The 16,915-nt window shown below is 36.7% G+C and overlaps 4 protein-coding genes across 6 annotated transcripts; all 4 read right to left on the bottom strand.

The window, feature by feature from the left end:
* Positions 1-461: 461 nt before the first annotated feature.
* On the bottom strand, positions 462-5,705 carry LOC140014506 (EH domain-containing protein 2-like). Of its 2 annotated transcripts, none has more exons than XM_072065426.1 (15): positions 5,629-5,705; positions 4,936-5,004; positions 4,777-4,834; positions 3,962-4,017; positions 3,832-3,874; positions 3,674-3,735; positions 3,205-3,324; positions 2,959-3,061; positions 2,815-2,864; positions 2,362-2,490; positions 2,024-2,275; positions 1,840-1,919; positions 1,247-1,373; positions 983-1,126; positions 462-891 (listed from the first exon to the last, which is right to left on the bottom strand). In XM_072065426.1, exons 1-15 carry the CDS (start codon positions 5,659-5,661, stop codon positions 703-705), a joined length of 1,515 nt encoding a protein of 504 aa, XP_071921527.1. In that variant the 5' UTR covers positions 5,662-5,705; the 3' UTR covers positions 462-702. The 2 variants fall into 2 exon arrangements, with proteins under 2 accessions (XP_071921527.1, XP_071921528.1); XM_072065427.1 differs by having other exon boundaries at positions 3,832-3,871.
* Positions 5,706-6,541: 836 nt separating this feature from the next.
* On the bottom strand, positions 6,542-11,764 carry LOC113709496 (EH domain-containing protein 2-like). 2 transcript variants are annotated; one of them, XM_072065383.1, is made up of 15 exons: positions 11,688-11,764; positions 10,995-11,063; positions 10,836-10,893; positions 10,021-10,076; positions 9,891-9,933; positions 9,733-9,794; positions 9,285-9,404; positions 9,039-9,141; positions 8,895-8,944; positions 8,442-8,570; positions 8,104-8,355; positions 7,920-7,999; positions 7,327-7,453; positions 7,063-7,206; positions 6,542-6,971 (listed from the first exon to the last, which is right to left on the bottom strand). In XM_072065383.1, the coding sequence occupies exons 1-15, from the start codon at positions 11,718-11,720 to the stop codon at positions 6,783-6,785; spliced, it is 1,515 nt and encodes a 504-aa protein (XP_071921484.1). In that variant the 5' UTR covers positions 11,721-11,764; the 3' UTR covers positions 6,542-6,782. The 2 variants fall into 2 exon arrangements, with proteins under 2 accessions (XP_071921484.1, XP_071921485.1); XM_072065384.1 differs by having other exon boundaries at positions 9,891-9,930.
* Positions 11,740-13,742, bottom strand: LOC113710167 (RPM1-interacting protein 4-like). The gene is made up of 4 exons (XM_027233013.2): positions 13,604-13,742; positions 12,448-12,915; positions 11,939-12,045; positions 11,740-11,767 (listed from the first exon to the last, which is right to left on the bottom strand). Exons 1-4 carry the CDS (start codon positions 13,607-13,609, stop codon positions 11,740-11,742), a joined length of 609 nt encoding a protein of 202 aa, XP_027088814.2. The 5' UTR covers positions 13,610-13,742.
* Positions 13,743-14,718: 976 nt separating this feature from the next.
* On the bottom strand, positions 14,719-15,063 carry LOC113709422 (non-specific lipid-transfer protein 1). The gene has a single exon (XM_027232186.2). The coding sequence runs from the start codon at positions 15,061-15,063 to the stop codon at positions 14,719-14,721; it is 345 nt and encodes a 114-aa protein (XP_027087987.2).
* Between the last annotated feature and the right edge of the window lie 1,852 nt (positions 15,064-16,915).

Here is a 16,915-nt window from a genome sequence, read left to right as displayed (position 1 = left end):
TAATCTTGTTGCTGACTGGACCTAGATAATAATCAAGAATTTTTAATCATGCACCAAACAGGACAAGCGTATATTTATTTTGTGGCAGATATGAATTTCAGGCTACTAATGCGAAACGACCAATGTCCTAATAATTGTTGGCTTAACTGTTTATATACTTTTAATGCAAATTTGAGAAGATCTTAGACGTTTACAAAGAGAGTGACGTTAGGAGAGTTATCATGGACATGCATTAAAGTTTATAATTCAGTTCAGAAAATGAAGCATCTACGAAATAAATTAAACACACATTCGAAAGCCATCCATAATGGACTTTTCAACCCTAGATTTGTTCGTCCCTTGTTTCGTTCCATTTGACTGTTTGGTGCATTCACATTACGCCTTTCCTGGGCAAACCTCCTTCCAATTGGGCTGACTGCAGATCTTATGGAATTGCTAAGGAAGAATGAAGAGGCAAAATGTGGACAGAATGAGATGCCTGGCCTTCCCATTAACAAAGCCAGTACTTGTTTATTGGTATTTCAAACTGGCATTTCAATTTTAACTTCTTACCAAACATGCACTTATAACATGACGCTAGAATCTAAGATAGAAATAGTATAATATAACTGATTCGATTTTGCAGATATGTGTTATGACACTAAGCAGCGGCAAGTTTTACAATTCAAGACATCTTGAAGTAAAATTTAATCGCCCACAACTTTACTCGTAAGGATTCCTAAAGTTTCTCAGGAGCTCTGGAATGTCATAACCCAACATATCGTCCACAGCCTGAATCAACTTAGGCTTCATCTTCTCAAAATCATCAATTTTGTACCCACTTTTTAGGACCTCCCTAAAGTGCTCCACACTCGGAAAATCTCCTGCTGGTAGATGAAACTCTTTTTGGACCTGTTTTAATAAGATCAAAGATTAATTAAAAAGAAAAAGATCTGCCAACACTCGTACAATTGGACAACGGGAATGCAAGAGAGATGTTAACCTTTGCGAATACATCCTCCAGATTATCAATCAGTCGCTGCTGAGTTTTGGCTTTGCCCATCAATGAAGGCATCTCCTTTTTGAGATGGCTCATTATGTAAGCATGAATTTTAGCAGCACGTGCACGTTTAACCAACTCATTGATCTAACATATAGAATTTGGGTCAAAGACTAATTAATTCCATTAAAAACCAATTCTAAAAGTCCTAGAGTTACATATTTATTTGCTGAGACATATCAAACCATACAAAAAAAGTAAGTATACCCGTCGGTCACAAGCTTTTTTAGGAATGTCCATCAAGTCCACCAGAAGGTCATCTTGCTCTTTCTCAAAAAGATCATTTCCAATTGGACCTACTGCTTCTTCATTAACTGGCTTGTCATTGAACGAGCTGCATGGCAAAAAAAAAAAAAAACAAGTCACATGTCCAGTTTTTTTAACCAAGACCAACAATTGAAGCACCTTCTCCAATATCAGGCCACCACATTGAAAAACAAAAAGACCAACACATGCATGGTATTGAATCAACGTATTTGCCGTATGCTTGAGTCTGTATTTTCCTGCAATTACTTAATGTTCAAGTTTCCTTTAAATTTTTCAACAACATTTTCAACATCTAATTATCGCTAAGGGGAGGGAACTTGGGGAGGGGCTAAGAAAAGGGGATTAGAGATTCTGTATTCTACTTTGTTTCGGTTCTGTTAATTCGATTTGAATTATTGAAAATCTTCTGCGCAAGTGAATGATGAAGGTATAACTTACAAGTATCTGGGTAAAATTTGCGTTACTTATTTGGAAACTACGGAAAACACGACATTGAAAATTGAATGAAACAGATGAAACGAAAGTAAACCTACCCAATATAGACACGCACCACCTCTGGGGTATTCAAAATTTTCCCAAGGGACCACATTAATGCACCATATACTCTCATCAACTGTAACAGATAACGTAGTTAGAAGCTACCTAGGATTAGATCCTTCATAGAATTGAAAAAAATAAATGCTGGAAATAGTTCCTAAAATATGATAAGGAGCTTACTTGCTGCGTGTCTACTTGGTCAGCTTTGTTTAAAACAACACGTATCTTGTCATCATTACCACGTAAAGACGAGATGACGCGTTTAAATTCATCACTGATATCTAATTTGTGTGGGTCAAAAAGCAGGAGTATCATATCACATTTTGCAGCAAACCATGAGATAACGCCGGTAAAATCATAACTACGTTGTGTCCGCTGCTTCTCCCCAGACAAAACCCCAGGAGTGTCCACAAAAGTTATATGTTCAAGCAGCTAAAATCGAATGAAAATTGTGTTAGATAATTGCATCTTATAAATTCAAAAGGCAATGCGTATGGCTGCAGCAGGTAATAACTCACAGGATGTGGCATTTGGGAACACTCAAACTTGGACAAAAAGGCTCCTCCAAAAGTTGTCAAGCCAGTAAATGGCATCTCTGCATGAACAACAATGGTGTTGCCAGGAATGCTTCTCTCATCTGGTCCAGACTGAGTAGAAGAAAAAGCAAGTGGTGAACAATAGAGGAGGATAACAATAATTGCAATAGACCCAATATTATAAATGTGAAGTGAACAAGTATTTGCCGTCATAAACAGCTGCACTGGTGGCCCAATGAACAACAATCTAGGCAAATGAAAGTTCTTTGACCCCCAAAAAAAAAGGAGTGAAAATCAGTATATCCTTCAATACCTAGAAATCTACATTGACTATCTTATCTGATTAGAACATACTTCCAGATTAATCTCAACTTCCTAAGAAATATTATACTTAAATGACAAAACTCTGATAATACATTAGTGGATTTTGAGTACCATAACAACAATAAAACGATCAGTAGTTGGTTCTGGTCCAATATGAGCTCCTGCGAATATAAAAATAAACCTTTAGTCGAGGAAAGTCGCCACCAAATAAAAGTATTTGAAGACTCAATTAACAGATATATCGAACTGGCCAACCTGGATAACTACACCCAAGCAAGTGTTTGATAAATGTGGTTTTTCCAGTTGAATATTGGCCCAAAAGCATGACCATTGGTTTGGCGTCAAAATCACTATTTGTCTGAAAGTTGAAGGAAATAAATCAAATGAATACAGATATCTACAACTTCTAGGATGATTATAAGAATCAATGAGATGTGAATAACAGCTAATAAAGCAAGATTTCTAAGGACACAAGCATAGTTGTTTTGTTAATTCACTCACCAGTAATGGCGACCCAAAATCATTGAAATGGTAGGTAACTTCCAAAGGCCTTAGCTTTTCATTGTACAATCTTTTCAAGCCATCAGTGACAGAAGTAACAGGGGCAACGGAACTCAGGGACTGTAAGAATATGGAACCTTACATCAGTCAAGGACTTCAAACCCCCCCCCCCCCCCCCCCCCCCCCCCCCCCCCCCCCCCCCCCCACAAAAAAAACACGAAAAAAAAACACTTGTTTGTCAATTTATGCATTGAAAAAAAAGGTACTCTTCCAAGTCAAGAAGTTGTAGTAGATTTTTCTGTTGGAGAACTTAATTTAAGTCATTGGACGACTTTGTGAAATGGAAAGACACAAACATCACCACATTCATGCAAATAGAGACAGTAAGAAAGCAAAGAGTGAAAAAAGTCAGAATAATCTCCTGAGAGGTAGATCTACAAGGTAATGTTTGGATGAATCAAAGCTATACCTTCTTTGCAGATTTTCTTTTAGATAATTTGACTAGGGGATTGGACTGCAGTTCAGCAGTTCCTGCATTTTTTTTAACAATAGACTTATATGGCATGAGATTATATTTTAGTCAAAAAGAGAAAGAGTGACATTAAACAATAAGAAAAAATATCAGACCATTTCCTTCAAGCTTTTCCTTGACTGGTGATACGTTGGTCTTCTGGAAGGAAGGGGAAGAGAGTGAGAAACCAGAAGCTTGAAGCTTTTATCATAAATTTATTACAACAAAATGAAATGGTGTACTTACGGCCTGTAATGCAGCCAAACCTTCCATCACAGGGAGATTCAGACTTTCCAAGACAGCTAAAAAGAGAAGACACAAAAGCTTCAATACAGCAAAAAGATGTCTAAAAGATCACAGCATCAACTTCAGAAGAAAACTCTGAGCAATAGTTATATATCTAAAATCTTGCCTAGGAGGAAGAGATTCCTGGAATCTAAGTGTTCAATTCAGAAGCAAAGATATTCTATGACATCCTATACCGTCCAACACTGATATTCACTAAAATGCATTTTCAGCTATATAGCATTATCTGGCTGCTTATGTATACTTGGAGACAAGCCATACAGGAATGATGAACACTAAAGCAATTTCTTAGGACAGTAGTGAGATTTCTTTTAAAGAATATGACAAATTAGTCATAAAAATGTCTCGTGCAAAATAGTCTGACAACTTTTAGTAGATTGGCTCAAAAACCTAACTTCCCAACCACAATTTTCACAGATATCTTGAAATTATTTAGGTGCAATTGTATATACTGTTCTTTTGAGATTCTTCCCCTGCAATAGTAAACTGCAACAAGTTAGCCTCACCTTTTAGCTCATAACCAAAATTCTCAACATACCAACAGAGAGAGTTTCTTTCCATCGAAAATGAAAAAAGTGAAGGCAATTTGTAGAATCTACATGCCCATGTGCAATAAACAAATAATCAGCATGAAGGTTTTAAGTTAGATGACGAAAATTTAAGTCTATAGAAAATGCCTTAGATTAAATTTCTGTAAATTCCAATGGCATAAATGAGGTAGAGCTTGGAAAATTTAGGTAATAAAATCCACTTGCCTGCGTTTTTAAGGAGAGCTGAGTTTATTTCATGACCTTCTTGTGCAAGAGCTATCAACTATCAATCAGGGGAAAAAAGAAATAAGAAAGACAAAAAATCAGAACTCAATTCTGGACAATGAATTGACTTTAAATACAAAAGGGGTTCTATAGTGAAACCTGCATTGCAGTGATAAACTCCGTCAGACCAAGGAAACCTTGCTTTTTGGAATCGGCTAATGCCCAGACCTTCAAAAAAAAAATCATAAATACACTAACAAACATGTTTCAAGAGCAATTACCAACTGTGGTAGCAATCACAATGGTCAAACAAACTAGAGAACGGATAATCCATAAGTCCAGAAATTGAAAAGAAATATGGCTCGCTATGGCTCTAAAACCCTGGTAAGGACGATGATCAATGCAATAAAGGTAAACAGCAAAAGAGAGATAACAAAAATTTCGAAGGTAAAATCCTTCAATGTCTTAGCAATTCAATTTCATCTCCTAACGGCAATTGGAGTTTTCCGCTGGTAGATGAATATATCAAAACTGCCTTTGACATCGACAATTTCCACTTTGGAGTGCATAAAATTAAAACACAGATACAGGTACATCAGATTTCATAAATCTAGTACTTCGACTCACTTACTAAACCAATAACCAAAACAATTAAAAAAAAAAACTCCAAATCGACTGTACTAATAATATTTCTTAAGCAGTAGACCAATCGCACATTTAACATTTTTCCTCCAAGAGAGAGAGAGAGAGAGAGAAGGTCCTTTCCATAATCGATATTAAATTATTCATCCACATCACCTACCTACTATGTGCGTACAATAATTCCCCATCCAGACACATAACAGAATATACCTGCTTGAGTTCAGGCCTAGACAAATTGGACATGGCGAAAATTTTCGTAGCATCATTTCCAGTCAAGCGGCCATCGCCGTCTGCACAAAAGGAAAAGTAGAATGCGAAGTAAATAAATCTATAAGAAAGAAAGAAAAGAAACGAAAAGAAAGAAAGAAAGAAAGAACATAGTTAACGATTAATTGGAAGGGAAGAACAGCAACTAAATTAATTTGAACGAAAAAGTTATGACCAAAAAAAGAAGGAAAAACCTGTTCATTAATAGACAATACAAATTGTTTGTTTCAGTTCATCTAAATTTAATTTATTTGTGTTCAGTTAATCTGAATCCGAAGTCTAAAACTAGAATCCATCATTGACTGCAAGAATTACTCACTCTCAATTGTTGTCGTTTGTGATTCTTCTCCTTCACAATTTTTTTTTCTTTGTAATTTTTTACCAAATTCTTTTGATAATCTTGTTGCTGACTGGACCTAGATAATAATCAAGAATTTTTAATCATGCACCAAACAGGACAAGCGTATATTTATTTTGTGGCAGATATGAATTTCAGGCTACTAATGCGAAACGACCAATGTCCTAATAATTGTTGGCTTAACTGTTTATATACTTTTAATGCAAATTTGAGAAGATCTTAGACGTTTACAAAGAGAGTGACGTTAGGAGAGTTATCATGGACATGCATTAAAGTTTATAATTCAGTTCAGAAAATGAAGCATCTACGAAATAAATTAAACACACATTCGAAAGCCATCCATAATGGACTTTTCAACCCTAGATTTGTTCGTCCCTTGTTTCGTTCCATTTGACTGTTTGGTGCATTCACATTACGCCTTTCCTGGGCAAACCTCCTTCCAATTGGGCTGACTGCAGATCTTATGGAATTGCTAAGGAAGAATGAAGAGGCAAAATGTGGACAGAATGAGATGCCTGGCCTTCCCATTAACAAAGCCAGTACTTGTTTATTGGTATTTCAAACTGGCATTTCAATTTTAACTTCTTACCAAACATGCACTTATAACATGACGCTAGAATCTAAGATAGAAATAGTATAATATAACTGATTCGATTTTGCAGATATGTGTTATGACACTAAGCAGCGGCAAGTTTTACAATTCAAGACATCTTGAAGTAAAATTTAATCGCCCACAACTTTACTCGTAAGGATTCCTAAAGTTTCTCAGGAGCTCTGGAATGTCATAACCCAACATATCGTCCACAGCCTGAATCAACTTAGGCTTCATCTTCTCAAAATCATCAATTTTGTACCCACTTTTTAGGACCTCCCTAAAGTGCTCCACACTCGGAAAATCTCCTGCTGGTAGATGAAACTCTTTTTGGACCTGTTTTAATAAGATCAAAGATTAATTAAAAAGAAAAAGATCTGCCAACACTCGTACAATTGGACAACGGGAATGCAAGAGAGATGTTAACCTTTGCGAATACATCCTCCAGATTATCAATCAGTCGCTGCTGAGTTTTGGCTTTGCCCATCAATGAAGGCATCTCCTTTTTGAGATGGCTCATTATGTAAGCATGAATTTTAGCAGCACGTGCACGTTTAACCAACTCATTGATCTAACATATAGAATTTGGGTCAAAGACTAATTAATTCCATTAAAAACCAATTCTAAAAGTCCTAGAGTTACATATTTATTTGCTGAGACATATCAAACCATACAAAAAAAGTAAGTATACCCGTCGGTCACAAGCTTTTTTAGGAATGTCCATCAAGTCCACCAGAAGGTCATCTTGCTCTTTCTCAAAAAGATCATTTCCAATTGGACCTACTGCTTCTTCATTAACTGGCTTGTCATTGAACGAGCTGCATGGCAAAAAAAAAAAAAAACAAGTCACATGTCCAGTTTTTTTAACCAAGACCAACAATTGAAGCACCTTCTCCAATATCAGGCCACCACATTGAAAAACAAAAAGACCAACACATGCATGGTATTGAATCAACGTATTTGCCGTATGCTTGAGTCTGTATTTTCCTGCAATTACTTAATGTTCAAGTTTCCTTTAAATTTTTCAACAACATTTTCAACATCTAATTATCGCTAAGGGGAGGGAACTTGGGGAGGGGCTAAGAAAAGGGGATTAGAGATTCTGTATTCTACTTTGTTTCGGTTCTGTTAATTCGATTTGAATTATTGAAAATCTTCTGCGCAAGTGAATGATGAAGGTATAACTTACAAGTATCTGGGTAAAATTTGCGTTACTTATTTGGAAACTACGGAAAACACGACATTGAAAATTGAATGAAACAGATGAAACGAAAGTAAACCTACCCAATATAGACACGCACCACCTCTGGGGTATTCAAAATTTTCCCAAGGGACCACATTAATGCACCATATACTCTCATCAACTGTAACAGATAACGTAGTTAGAAGCTACCTAGGATTAGATCCTTCATAGAATTGAAAAAAATAAATGCTGGAAATAGTTCCTAAAATATGATAAGGAGCTTACTTGCTGCGTGTCTACTTGGTCAGCTTTGTTTAAAACAACACGTATCTTGTCATCATTACCACGTAAAGACGAGATGACGCGTTTAAATTCATCACTGATATCTAATTTGTGTGGGTCAAAAAGCAGGAGTATCATATCACATTTTGCAGCAAACCATGAGATAACGCCGGTAAAATCATAACTACGTTGTGTCCGCTGCTTCTCCCCAGACAAAACCCCAGGAGTGTCCACAAAAGTTATATGTTCAAGCAGCTAAAATCGAATGAAAATTGTGTTAGATAATTGCATCTTATAAATTCAAAAGGCAATGCGTATGGCTGCAGCAGGTAATAACTCACAGGATGTGGCATTTGGGAACACTCAAACTTGGACAAAAAGGCTCCTCCAAAAGTTGTCAAGCCAGTAAATGGCATCTCTGCATGAACAACAATGGTGTTGCCAGGAATGCTTCTCTCATCTGGTCCAGACTGAGTAGAAGAAAAAGCAAGTGGTGAACAATAGAGGAGGATAACAATAATTGCAATAGACCCAATATTATAAATGTGAAGTGAACAAGTATTTGCCGTCATAAACAGCTGCACTGGTGGCCCAATGAACAACAATCTAGGCAAATGAAAGTTCTTTGACCCCCAAAAAAAAAGGAGTGAAAATCAGTATATCCTTCAATACCTAGAAATCTACATTGACTATCTTATCTGATTAGAACATACTTCCAGATTAATCTCAACTTCCTAAGAAATATTATACTTAAATGACAAAACTCTGATAATACATTAGTGGATTTTGAGTACCATAACAACAATAAAACGATCAGTAGTTGGTTCTGGTCCAATATGAGCTCCTGCGAATATAAAAATAAACCTTTAGTCGAGGAAAGTCGCCACCAAATAAAAGTATTTGAAGACTCAATTAACAGATATATCGAACTGGCCAACCTGGATAACTACACCCAAGCAAGTGTTTGATAAATGTGGTTTTTCCAGTTGAATATTGGCCCAAAAGCATGACCATTGGTTTGGCGTCAAAATCACTATTTGTCTGAAAGTTGAAGGAAATAAATCAAATGAATACAGATATCTACAACTTCTAGGATGATTATAAGAATCAATGAGATGTGAATAACAGCTAATAAAGCAAGATTTCTAAGGACACAAGCATAGTTGTTTTGTTAATTCACTCACCAGTAATGGCGACCCAAAATCATTGAAATGGTAGGTAACTTCCAAAGGCCTTAGCTTTTCATTGTACAATCTTTTCAAGCCATCAGTGACAGAAGTAACAGGGGCAACGGAACTCAGGGACTGTAAGAATATGGAACCTTACATCAGTCAAGGACTTCAAACCCCCCCCCCCCCCCCCCCCCCCACAAAAAAAACACGAAAAAAAAACACTTGTTTGTCAATTTATGCATTGAAAAAAAAGGTACTCTTCCAAGTCAAGAAGTTGTAGTAGATTTTTCTGTTGGAGAACTTAATTTAAGTCATTGGACGACTTTGTGAAATGGAAAGACACAAACATCACCACATTCATGCAAATAGAGACAGTAAGAAAGCAAAGAGTGAAAAAAGTCAGAATAATCTCCTGAGAGGTAGATCTACAAGGTAATGTTTGGATGAATCAAAGCTATACCTTCTTTGCAGATTTTCTTTTAGATAATTTGACTAGGGGATTGGACTGCAGTTCAGCAGTTCCTGCATTTTTTTTAACAATAGACTTATATGGCATGAGATTATATTTTAGTCAAAAAGAGAAAGAGTGACATTAAACAATAAGAAAAAATATCAGACCATTTCCTTCAAGCTTTTCCTTGACTGGTGATACGTTGGTCTTCTGGAAGGAAGGGGAAGAGAGTGAGAAACCAGAAGCTTGAAGCTTTTATCATAAATTTATTACAACAAAATGAAATGGTGTACTTACGGCCTGTAATGCAGCCAAACCTTCCATCACAGGGAGATTCAGACTTTCCAAGACAGCTAAAAAGAGAAGACACAAAAGCTTCAATACAGCAAAAAGATGTCTAAAAGATCACAGCATCAACTTCAGAAGAAAACTCTGAGCAATAGTTATATATCTAAAATCTTGCCTAGGAGGAAGAGATTCCTGGAATCTAAGTGTTCAATTCAGAAGCAAAGATATTCTATGACATCCTATACCGTCCAACACTGATATTCACTAAAATGCATTTTCAGCTATATAGCATTATCTGGCTGCTTATGTATACTTGGAGACAAGCCATACAGGAATGATGAACACTAAAGCAATTTCTTAGGACAGTAGTGAGATTTCTTTTAAAGAATATGACAAATTAGTCATAAAAATGTCTCGTGCAAAATAGTCTGACAACTTTTAGTAGATTGGCTCAAAAACCTAACTTCCCAACCACAATTTTCACAGATATCTTGAAATTATTTAGGTGCAATTGTATATACTGTTCTTTTGAGATTCTTCCCCTGCAATAGTAAACTGCAACAAGTTAGCCTCACCTTTTAGCTCATAACCAAAATTCTCAACATACCAACAGAGAGAGTTTCTTTCCATCGAAAATGAAAAAAGTGAAGGCAATTTGTAGAATCTACATGCCCATGTGCAATAAACAAATAATCAGCATGAAGGTTTTAAGTTAGATGACGAAAATTTAAGTCTATAGAAAATGCCTTAGATTAAATTTCTGTAAATTCCAATGGCATAAATGAGGTAGAGCTTGGAAAATTTAGGTAATAAAATCCACTTGCCTGCGTTTTTAAGGAGAGCTGAGTTTATTTCATGACCTTCTTGTGCAAGAGCTATCAACTATCAATCAGGGGAAAAAAGAAATAAGAAAGACAAAAAATCAGAACTCAATTCTGGACAATGAATTGACTTTAAATACAAAAGGGGTTCTATAGTGAAACCTGCATTGCAGTGATAAACTCCGTCAGACCAAGGAAACCTTGCTTTTTGGAATCGGCTAATGCCCAGACCTTCAAAAAAAAAATCATAAATACACTAACAAACATGTTTCAAGAGCAATTACCAACTGTGGTAGCAATCACAATGGTCAAACAAACTAGAGAACGGATAATCCATAAGTCCAGAAATTGAAAAGAAATATGGCTCGCTATGGCTCTAAAACCCTGGTAAGGACGATGATCAATGCAATAAAGGTAAACAGCAAAAGAGAGATAACAAAAATTTCGAAGGTAAAATCCTTCAATGTCTTAGCAATTCAATTTCATCTCCTAACGGCAATTGGAGTTTTCCGCTGGTAGATGAATATATCAAAACTGCCTTTGACATCGACAATTTCCACTTTGGAGTGCATAAAATTAAAACACAGATACAGGTACATCAGATTTCATAAATCTAGTACTTCGACTCACTTACTAAACCAATAACCAAAACAATTAAAAAAAAAAACTCCAAATCGACTGTACTAATAATATTTCTTAAGCAGTAGACCAATCGCACATTTAACATTTTTCCTCCAAGAGAGAGAGAGAGAGAGAGAAGGTCCTTTCCATAATCGATATTAAATTATTCATCCACATCACCTACCTACTATGTGCGTACAATAATTCCCCATCCAGACACATAACAGAATATACCTGCTTGAGTTCAGGCCTAGACAAATTGGACATGGCGAAAATTTTCGTAGCATCATTTCCAGTCAAGCGGCCATCGCCGTCTGCACAAAAGGAAAAGTAGAATGCGAAGTAAATAAATCTATAAGAAAGAAAGAAAAGAAACGAAAAGAAAGAAAGAAAGAAAGAACATAGTTAACGATTAATTGGAAGGGAAGAACAGCAACTAAATTAATTTGAACGAAAAAGTTATGACCAAAAAAAGAAGGAAAAACCTGTTTTCCTCCTTCACTTTGTTGAAGATTACAGTAAAACCTTCTCCAGATCTGGGGTCTCGTTCATCCCAAGCCCCGAATTTGGGAACAGATGCTGAATTGTAAGACTGATTGAGAAGAAATCGGCAGGAGCATACGAACAGGTCAATTATGAGTGCAACATTAGTAATGTGCAACTAACGAGATGTGTAAAACAGTAGCAATTCCAGACCGGTATTCTGCAATTATTAAGCAAATGTTAACCTGCTTTAATACTGCAGAGTGCAGTGCATGTTCAGTCTTTGAATCACAAACATATAGTTTTGCCTAGAAATGAAGAACACCGTTCAAACTACACAGCTTGGTATTTTCAAGAAAGGCATGGCACAAGGATGAGTTCCTCTATGTATTCTTCAGTTTTGAAACAAAATCATTTTTACTGAAAGCACCGTTTAGAATTTTGTAGTTTTAGCTTGTCATTACACACAGAAACAATCGAGAACCGGCTGGATGGGAAACCAAATGCTTACAAGGTCATCAGATGTATCACTTCCACCTCTTGCCCTGCGTGCAGGTGACAATGGAATAAAACTATTGCTATTCTCAGTCATCATACTCTTCTTGCGTTCAGATCTCTTTTGCTGGTGTGGATTGTCATAATTGTTTTTATCAGTGATTGATTCTGAACCAGGGCTCTTCTGACCAACACTTTTTGGTTCATCGGAAGTGTTTCTCCAATGACCATAGCGCTGCTTTTGTCGGTATTTTTCTGAAGAAATTGGCCTGACAAGGTTTCTTTGCAAAGGAGTAGGGCTGAACTCAGAAGCTTCACCTCCGTTTATCAATCCTGAAAACATGAAGGCCTCAGGATTCTCCTCCGGATCATTTGGATTCATTCTGATACCACTTATCTTCTCTTTCCGCGCATTGTCAAAGTAGGCCGTGTAGGGTACATTTTCACCATCCCAATTTCCAAACTTTGGAACATGCGATCGCTGCTGCAGCCAAGTCATTTAAAATTCATGTGCTTATTTTAGAAACTGCAATGTTGCAAGTAATTCCAAAAGGTAACAAGAAACACAACACAACTTGAATACCTGCAATAACTATAAAAAGCTATCCAACAGCAGCAGAAATTGGGTACTGGATGCAAGGAAGAACACATAATACAGTGATTTCAAGCATAATTCAGTTGGAGTCTTTCAGAAAACAAAATTGTCTAAGGACTTGCCAAAGAAGATTTGTATTCTCAGCTAGATGAGTTAGTACTTGTAACAGCCGGATTCAAAAACATCACCAGCTGTCTATGCTAGAATACTGCAATTGAGTCGCGTGGAGGAATCCAAATTAAAATCATCTTTCGCCATGATTTGTTCAAAAAGGGTCATTTTTGCCTCTAATAATGGATTGTTGCAATTCGGATAGAATATCATGCTTAGTTAGCAGGATTATGCTAAATTTTAGAATGCAATCACAACAATCCTGCACCAAACTGGAGTCCAGGTTGCACCTGTCCTAGCCAACAAATTCTGAAGTTGCAGAGTTGAACTAGTCCCACTAAACAAAAGCAGTTCAACAGCAAAACGAAACACTTTAAAACCGTGTGCAGAAGAAAAGAAGTACTACCATGCCATAACTGAAACAAGAAACAAGAAAATAGGGAGAGGATGACAAGATAGAACTCACAGCCATGAAGCGATTATGCTTCTTGTCTTTCTAGATGTTTGAGTCTGGGAACGACCTCTTTTTTAGTTCAAAAACACCAATGGAGGAAAGGCCCTCGAGAAAACTGAGAGGTCCATTTCAAGGTGGAAATCCCAATAAGGGAATGGGTCTGCAAAATGCGGCAGCTGATGATTCGATGGTTTCCAATAAACCGCATTTGTTTGAACGCAAATTAAAACAAGCATTGTTCGACTAAACAATGTAATCATGCAATCTTTTTCTGTTGGAATGTTGTTTGTAACATATACTACTTGTCTCATTCATTCACTTGGTAGAGAGTTGTGTGTTGTTTGTGGGATTGAAGTGCCGACCAACAATTCTTAGATGATCAAATCAAGGTTGTCATCACTCTAATTTACATCATCTATTAACTCGGTACCTTATTTCTTTGTCCCCCTTTAAACTCTTAAATGATTTTCTCGTTGTTTTCCTTTTATTTTATTTTTTTTCTGTTTGATTTTCAAATCCTTTTTATGTTTTTTTGCAACGGAGAGGGAATCAATTGAAAACCATATACAAGTTTCTGCAGGAGGCCTGGCCTTTGCCGCTGGGCTAAGACCATGGGCTCAATGTTAACGCGTCGCCCTTCTTTGTAATTGGATAGATACAACATATAACTTTCACAGGCTTTGGTCCATTTCTCTTATCCAAACACTTGACCCCCAAAGCGTTCTTAATTTATCAGTGTTTTGGAAAGAGGGGGGGAAAAAAAAAGAAAAATTGCACCTTTTTTTTTTCTGGACATAAAAAGAGTTGAGAGCAATCACATTAGATCCCTTAATTTAGAAATTGGAGAAACCGATCCATGAAACTTTATCTCTGATTGAATTGAAACTCAATTTTGCTTTCTTACAGTCTTTGCATTGTAATACACACACATCTTATCAAGAATCATCAGAAAATTGTATGCTATTGCTAGCCATACTTGGTTCCATTTTTTTTTTATTATTAAAATTTGGAGCCACCTCCTCATCCTCCTCCACCGGGGAATACTAATCAAAGTCTGCACAAAAAAACGACGAGTCAAAAAAGAAAAAAAAAATCAAAGCTAACAAAAATCTGAAAGGGAATTCATTTTAGTACTTGTTGCAGTCGACTTTTTCGTCAATGGGGATTGTGGCATTAATCTGACAAAGCTGAGGAAGTTGCTTAGCGTTATCCAGTTGGACCTCCATGGCCTTTCCAACTCGCACTAGACATTCGCAGATGTCTTTGCGGTGCGGCTGAGAAGACGCTGCAATCTGGTTCAGGGCGGCAGCGGCGAAGCAGCAAGGGAATGTGACTATTCCATACCCCAACAAGAAAGGCTCGCAAGGCCATATCGCCATCACCGCCTCTCTACATTGCATCCCATTTGCCGGGCTTACTAAGATCAGACCCAAAACCACCAAACACCAGGAAATCACGTCTTTTTCTGCCATGTTAATCTTTAAGGAAGTTGATGGGTGAAGTAGAATTCAGGAGACAGCTGCTAGAAATCAATTGAGTGTTCTAACGCAAGGTACTTTGGAGCTCTTTAATTTGGTTGTCTCATGGAAGGACCGAATATATAAGGAGCGATCTTGGGATAATTAGGCCATGTTTGTTAAGAAATTAATGTGGAAGTGACTGTCCTTATGCAAATACAAAATCATATTAATTGCTTTCAGCATCTAGTGTCACAACAAATATCATCACAATTTGCCTATAAATGCCTAACTACCCTCACAAGAGATCAACAGTAATCTTTCAAAAAAAAAAAAAATCAACAGTAATTTCTCAAAATTTGTTAGGGGCTCTTTCATAGCACACATAATGGAGATAGAGGACCCCTTCACCGCCCACCTCCTCCATTTCTTACAAAATCAAGTTTTTTTCTCTCTTGAAAAATTAAAATGAATTATTATTTTTGCCCAAAGAGAATTGCATTTTTCGTCCCAAATATTTGGGACATGAGCCCTTCTAGTCCCTAAAGTTTAGAAAAAAACAAATGTAGTCCTAAATATTTCAATTTCTAAGCATATTTGTCGTATAGACTGATTTTTTAAAAAAGAATTTAAAAACTTGAAAATAAATATTGTTAGCCATATTATTGGTACGTACCAGCAAGCAAAAATCTCTTCTTTCCAGCTTTTCATGTATTCTACTATCCATTTTCATTAACAATGTTTACAATTGGACTAATGACTATAAGATAGAGATGGCAAATTAGCGGGGAGTGGGGACTTAAATAGTACAAAAAAATATGAGTATATACATACCGAAGCAGTCCCTTAAAAGTTATGGGACCAATATTGGCGTGAATAAAATGGTTTAGACCCATTTTGATACCGTCGAAATGCCCAATAAATCCCATTTTTTATCAATTCAATGTAAAAAACTCAGCGAGGACGAGTCTCCACGTCTCGGCTAATTGATTAGAATATTGTTACTTGACAAAAAGTTCGGTCAAATATAACCCCTTGGTTGTCTGATATCAATCTATGCCCGATCAGCAAAAATTTGCTGACGACACTTCATTCACCTGGCCTACGATTCCGACGCATCTAATGGGCTTTTATCCGATATTGCTAATATTTCCTCTTTTACTTCTAACCGTATACTGCTGAGTTTCAAAAACATAGACATTACTTATACAGAACAAATGCAAGAATACAGTATGTCAAGTAGGTAATCAAGGTCAATTTGCAAAATTTCAGTTACAGTTTCAAATTCCCAAAGATACAGCACTTGTACAAATTATGAATTAGTTGAAATTTAGCAGCCGGACCACCCCAAAAGCGAGTCAATAATGTCTTTCCATAACTGAGATATCTAAGCATCCATAAAAAACAAAGTTGATCGTGAAGGCAAAGCAAGCAGCTGCGATCCCATTATAGGACACCACAGGCCAATTGTTCAACTGCCGGAGGACCACTTCAGTAACGCAACAGCGGAAGAAGCTTACACTTCCCATCTCAACATTCCACTTCTTCCAGTTGCCAGCTCAGGTTCCTCATCAGGCAATCATTGTCTTCCACTTGCCAGTTCCTCCAATATATTTGAGATACAAGGCAAGAACTCAACGTCAAAATCAAAGAATACTTGCACAGCCAGATAATCTGTCAGCCATAAAGGAGCGACGGTCAGCAAATTTTTTTTTTTTTTTTTAAATTCCTTCTGGCCGTCGCGCCATGTAGGAGCGACGGTCAGAGATGTCAGAAATTTTCTGACCGTCGCTCCTATATGGCATAGACATACGTTAAATCTTTTTTAATCCAACCACTTTCAATTTGAATAATATTAAACATTTTC

The sequence above is a fragment of the Coffea arabica genome, chromosome 9e (genome assembly GCF_036785885.1).
Source record: "Coffea arabica cultivar ET-39 chromosome 9e, Coffea Arabica ET-39 HiFi, whole genome shotgun sequence".
Taxonomy (NCBI): domain Eukaryota; kingdom Viridiplantae; phylum Streptophyta; class Magnoliopsida; order Gentianales; family Rubiaceae; genus Coffea; species Coffea arabica.
Note: the sequence above shows the minus strand (reverse complement) of the source record. Positions and strands in the feature narration are given on the sequence as shown.

Coding starts and splice junctions, on each gene's coding strand:
- LOC140014506 (XM_072065426.1), bottom strand. CDS start 5,661: ATGTCCAATTTGTCTAGGCCTGAACTCAAGCAG. Junction 5,005..5,628: donor CTAGGCCTGAACTCAAGCAG/GTATATTCTGTT, acceptor TTTTTTTTGAAG/GTCTGGGCATTAGCCGATTC. Junction 4,835..4,935: donor AGTTTATCACTGCAATGCAG/GTTTCACTATAG, acceptor CCTGATTGATAG/TTGATAGCTCTTGCACAAGA.
- LOC113709496 (XM_072065383.1), bottom strand. CDS start 11,720: ATGTCCAATTTGTCTAGGCCTGAACTCAAGCAG. Junction 11,064..11,687: donor CTAGGCCTGAACTCAAGCAG/GTATATTCTGTT, acceptor TTTTTTTTGAAG/GTCTGGGCATTAGCCGATTC. Junction 8,000..8,103: donor ACCAAGTAGACACGCAGCAA/GTAAGCTCCTTA, acceptor TATCTGTTACAG/TTGATGAGAGTATATGGTGC.
- LOC113710167 (XM_027233013.2), bottom strand. Junction 12,046..12,447: donor GTGATACATCTGATGACCTT/GTAAGCATTTGG, acceptor CTTCTCAATCAG/TCTTACAATTCAGCATCTGT. Junction 11,768..11,938: donor AAAGTGAAGGAGGAAAACAG/GTTTTTCCTTCT, acceptor CCTTTTGTGCAG/ACGGCGATGGCCGCTTGACT.
- LOC113709422 (XM_027232186.2), bottom strand. CDS start 15,063: ATGGCAGAAAAAGACGTGATTTCCTGGTGTTTGGTGGTTTTGGGTCTG.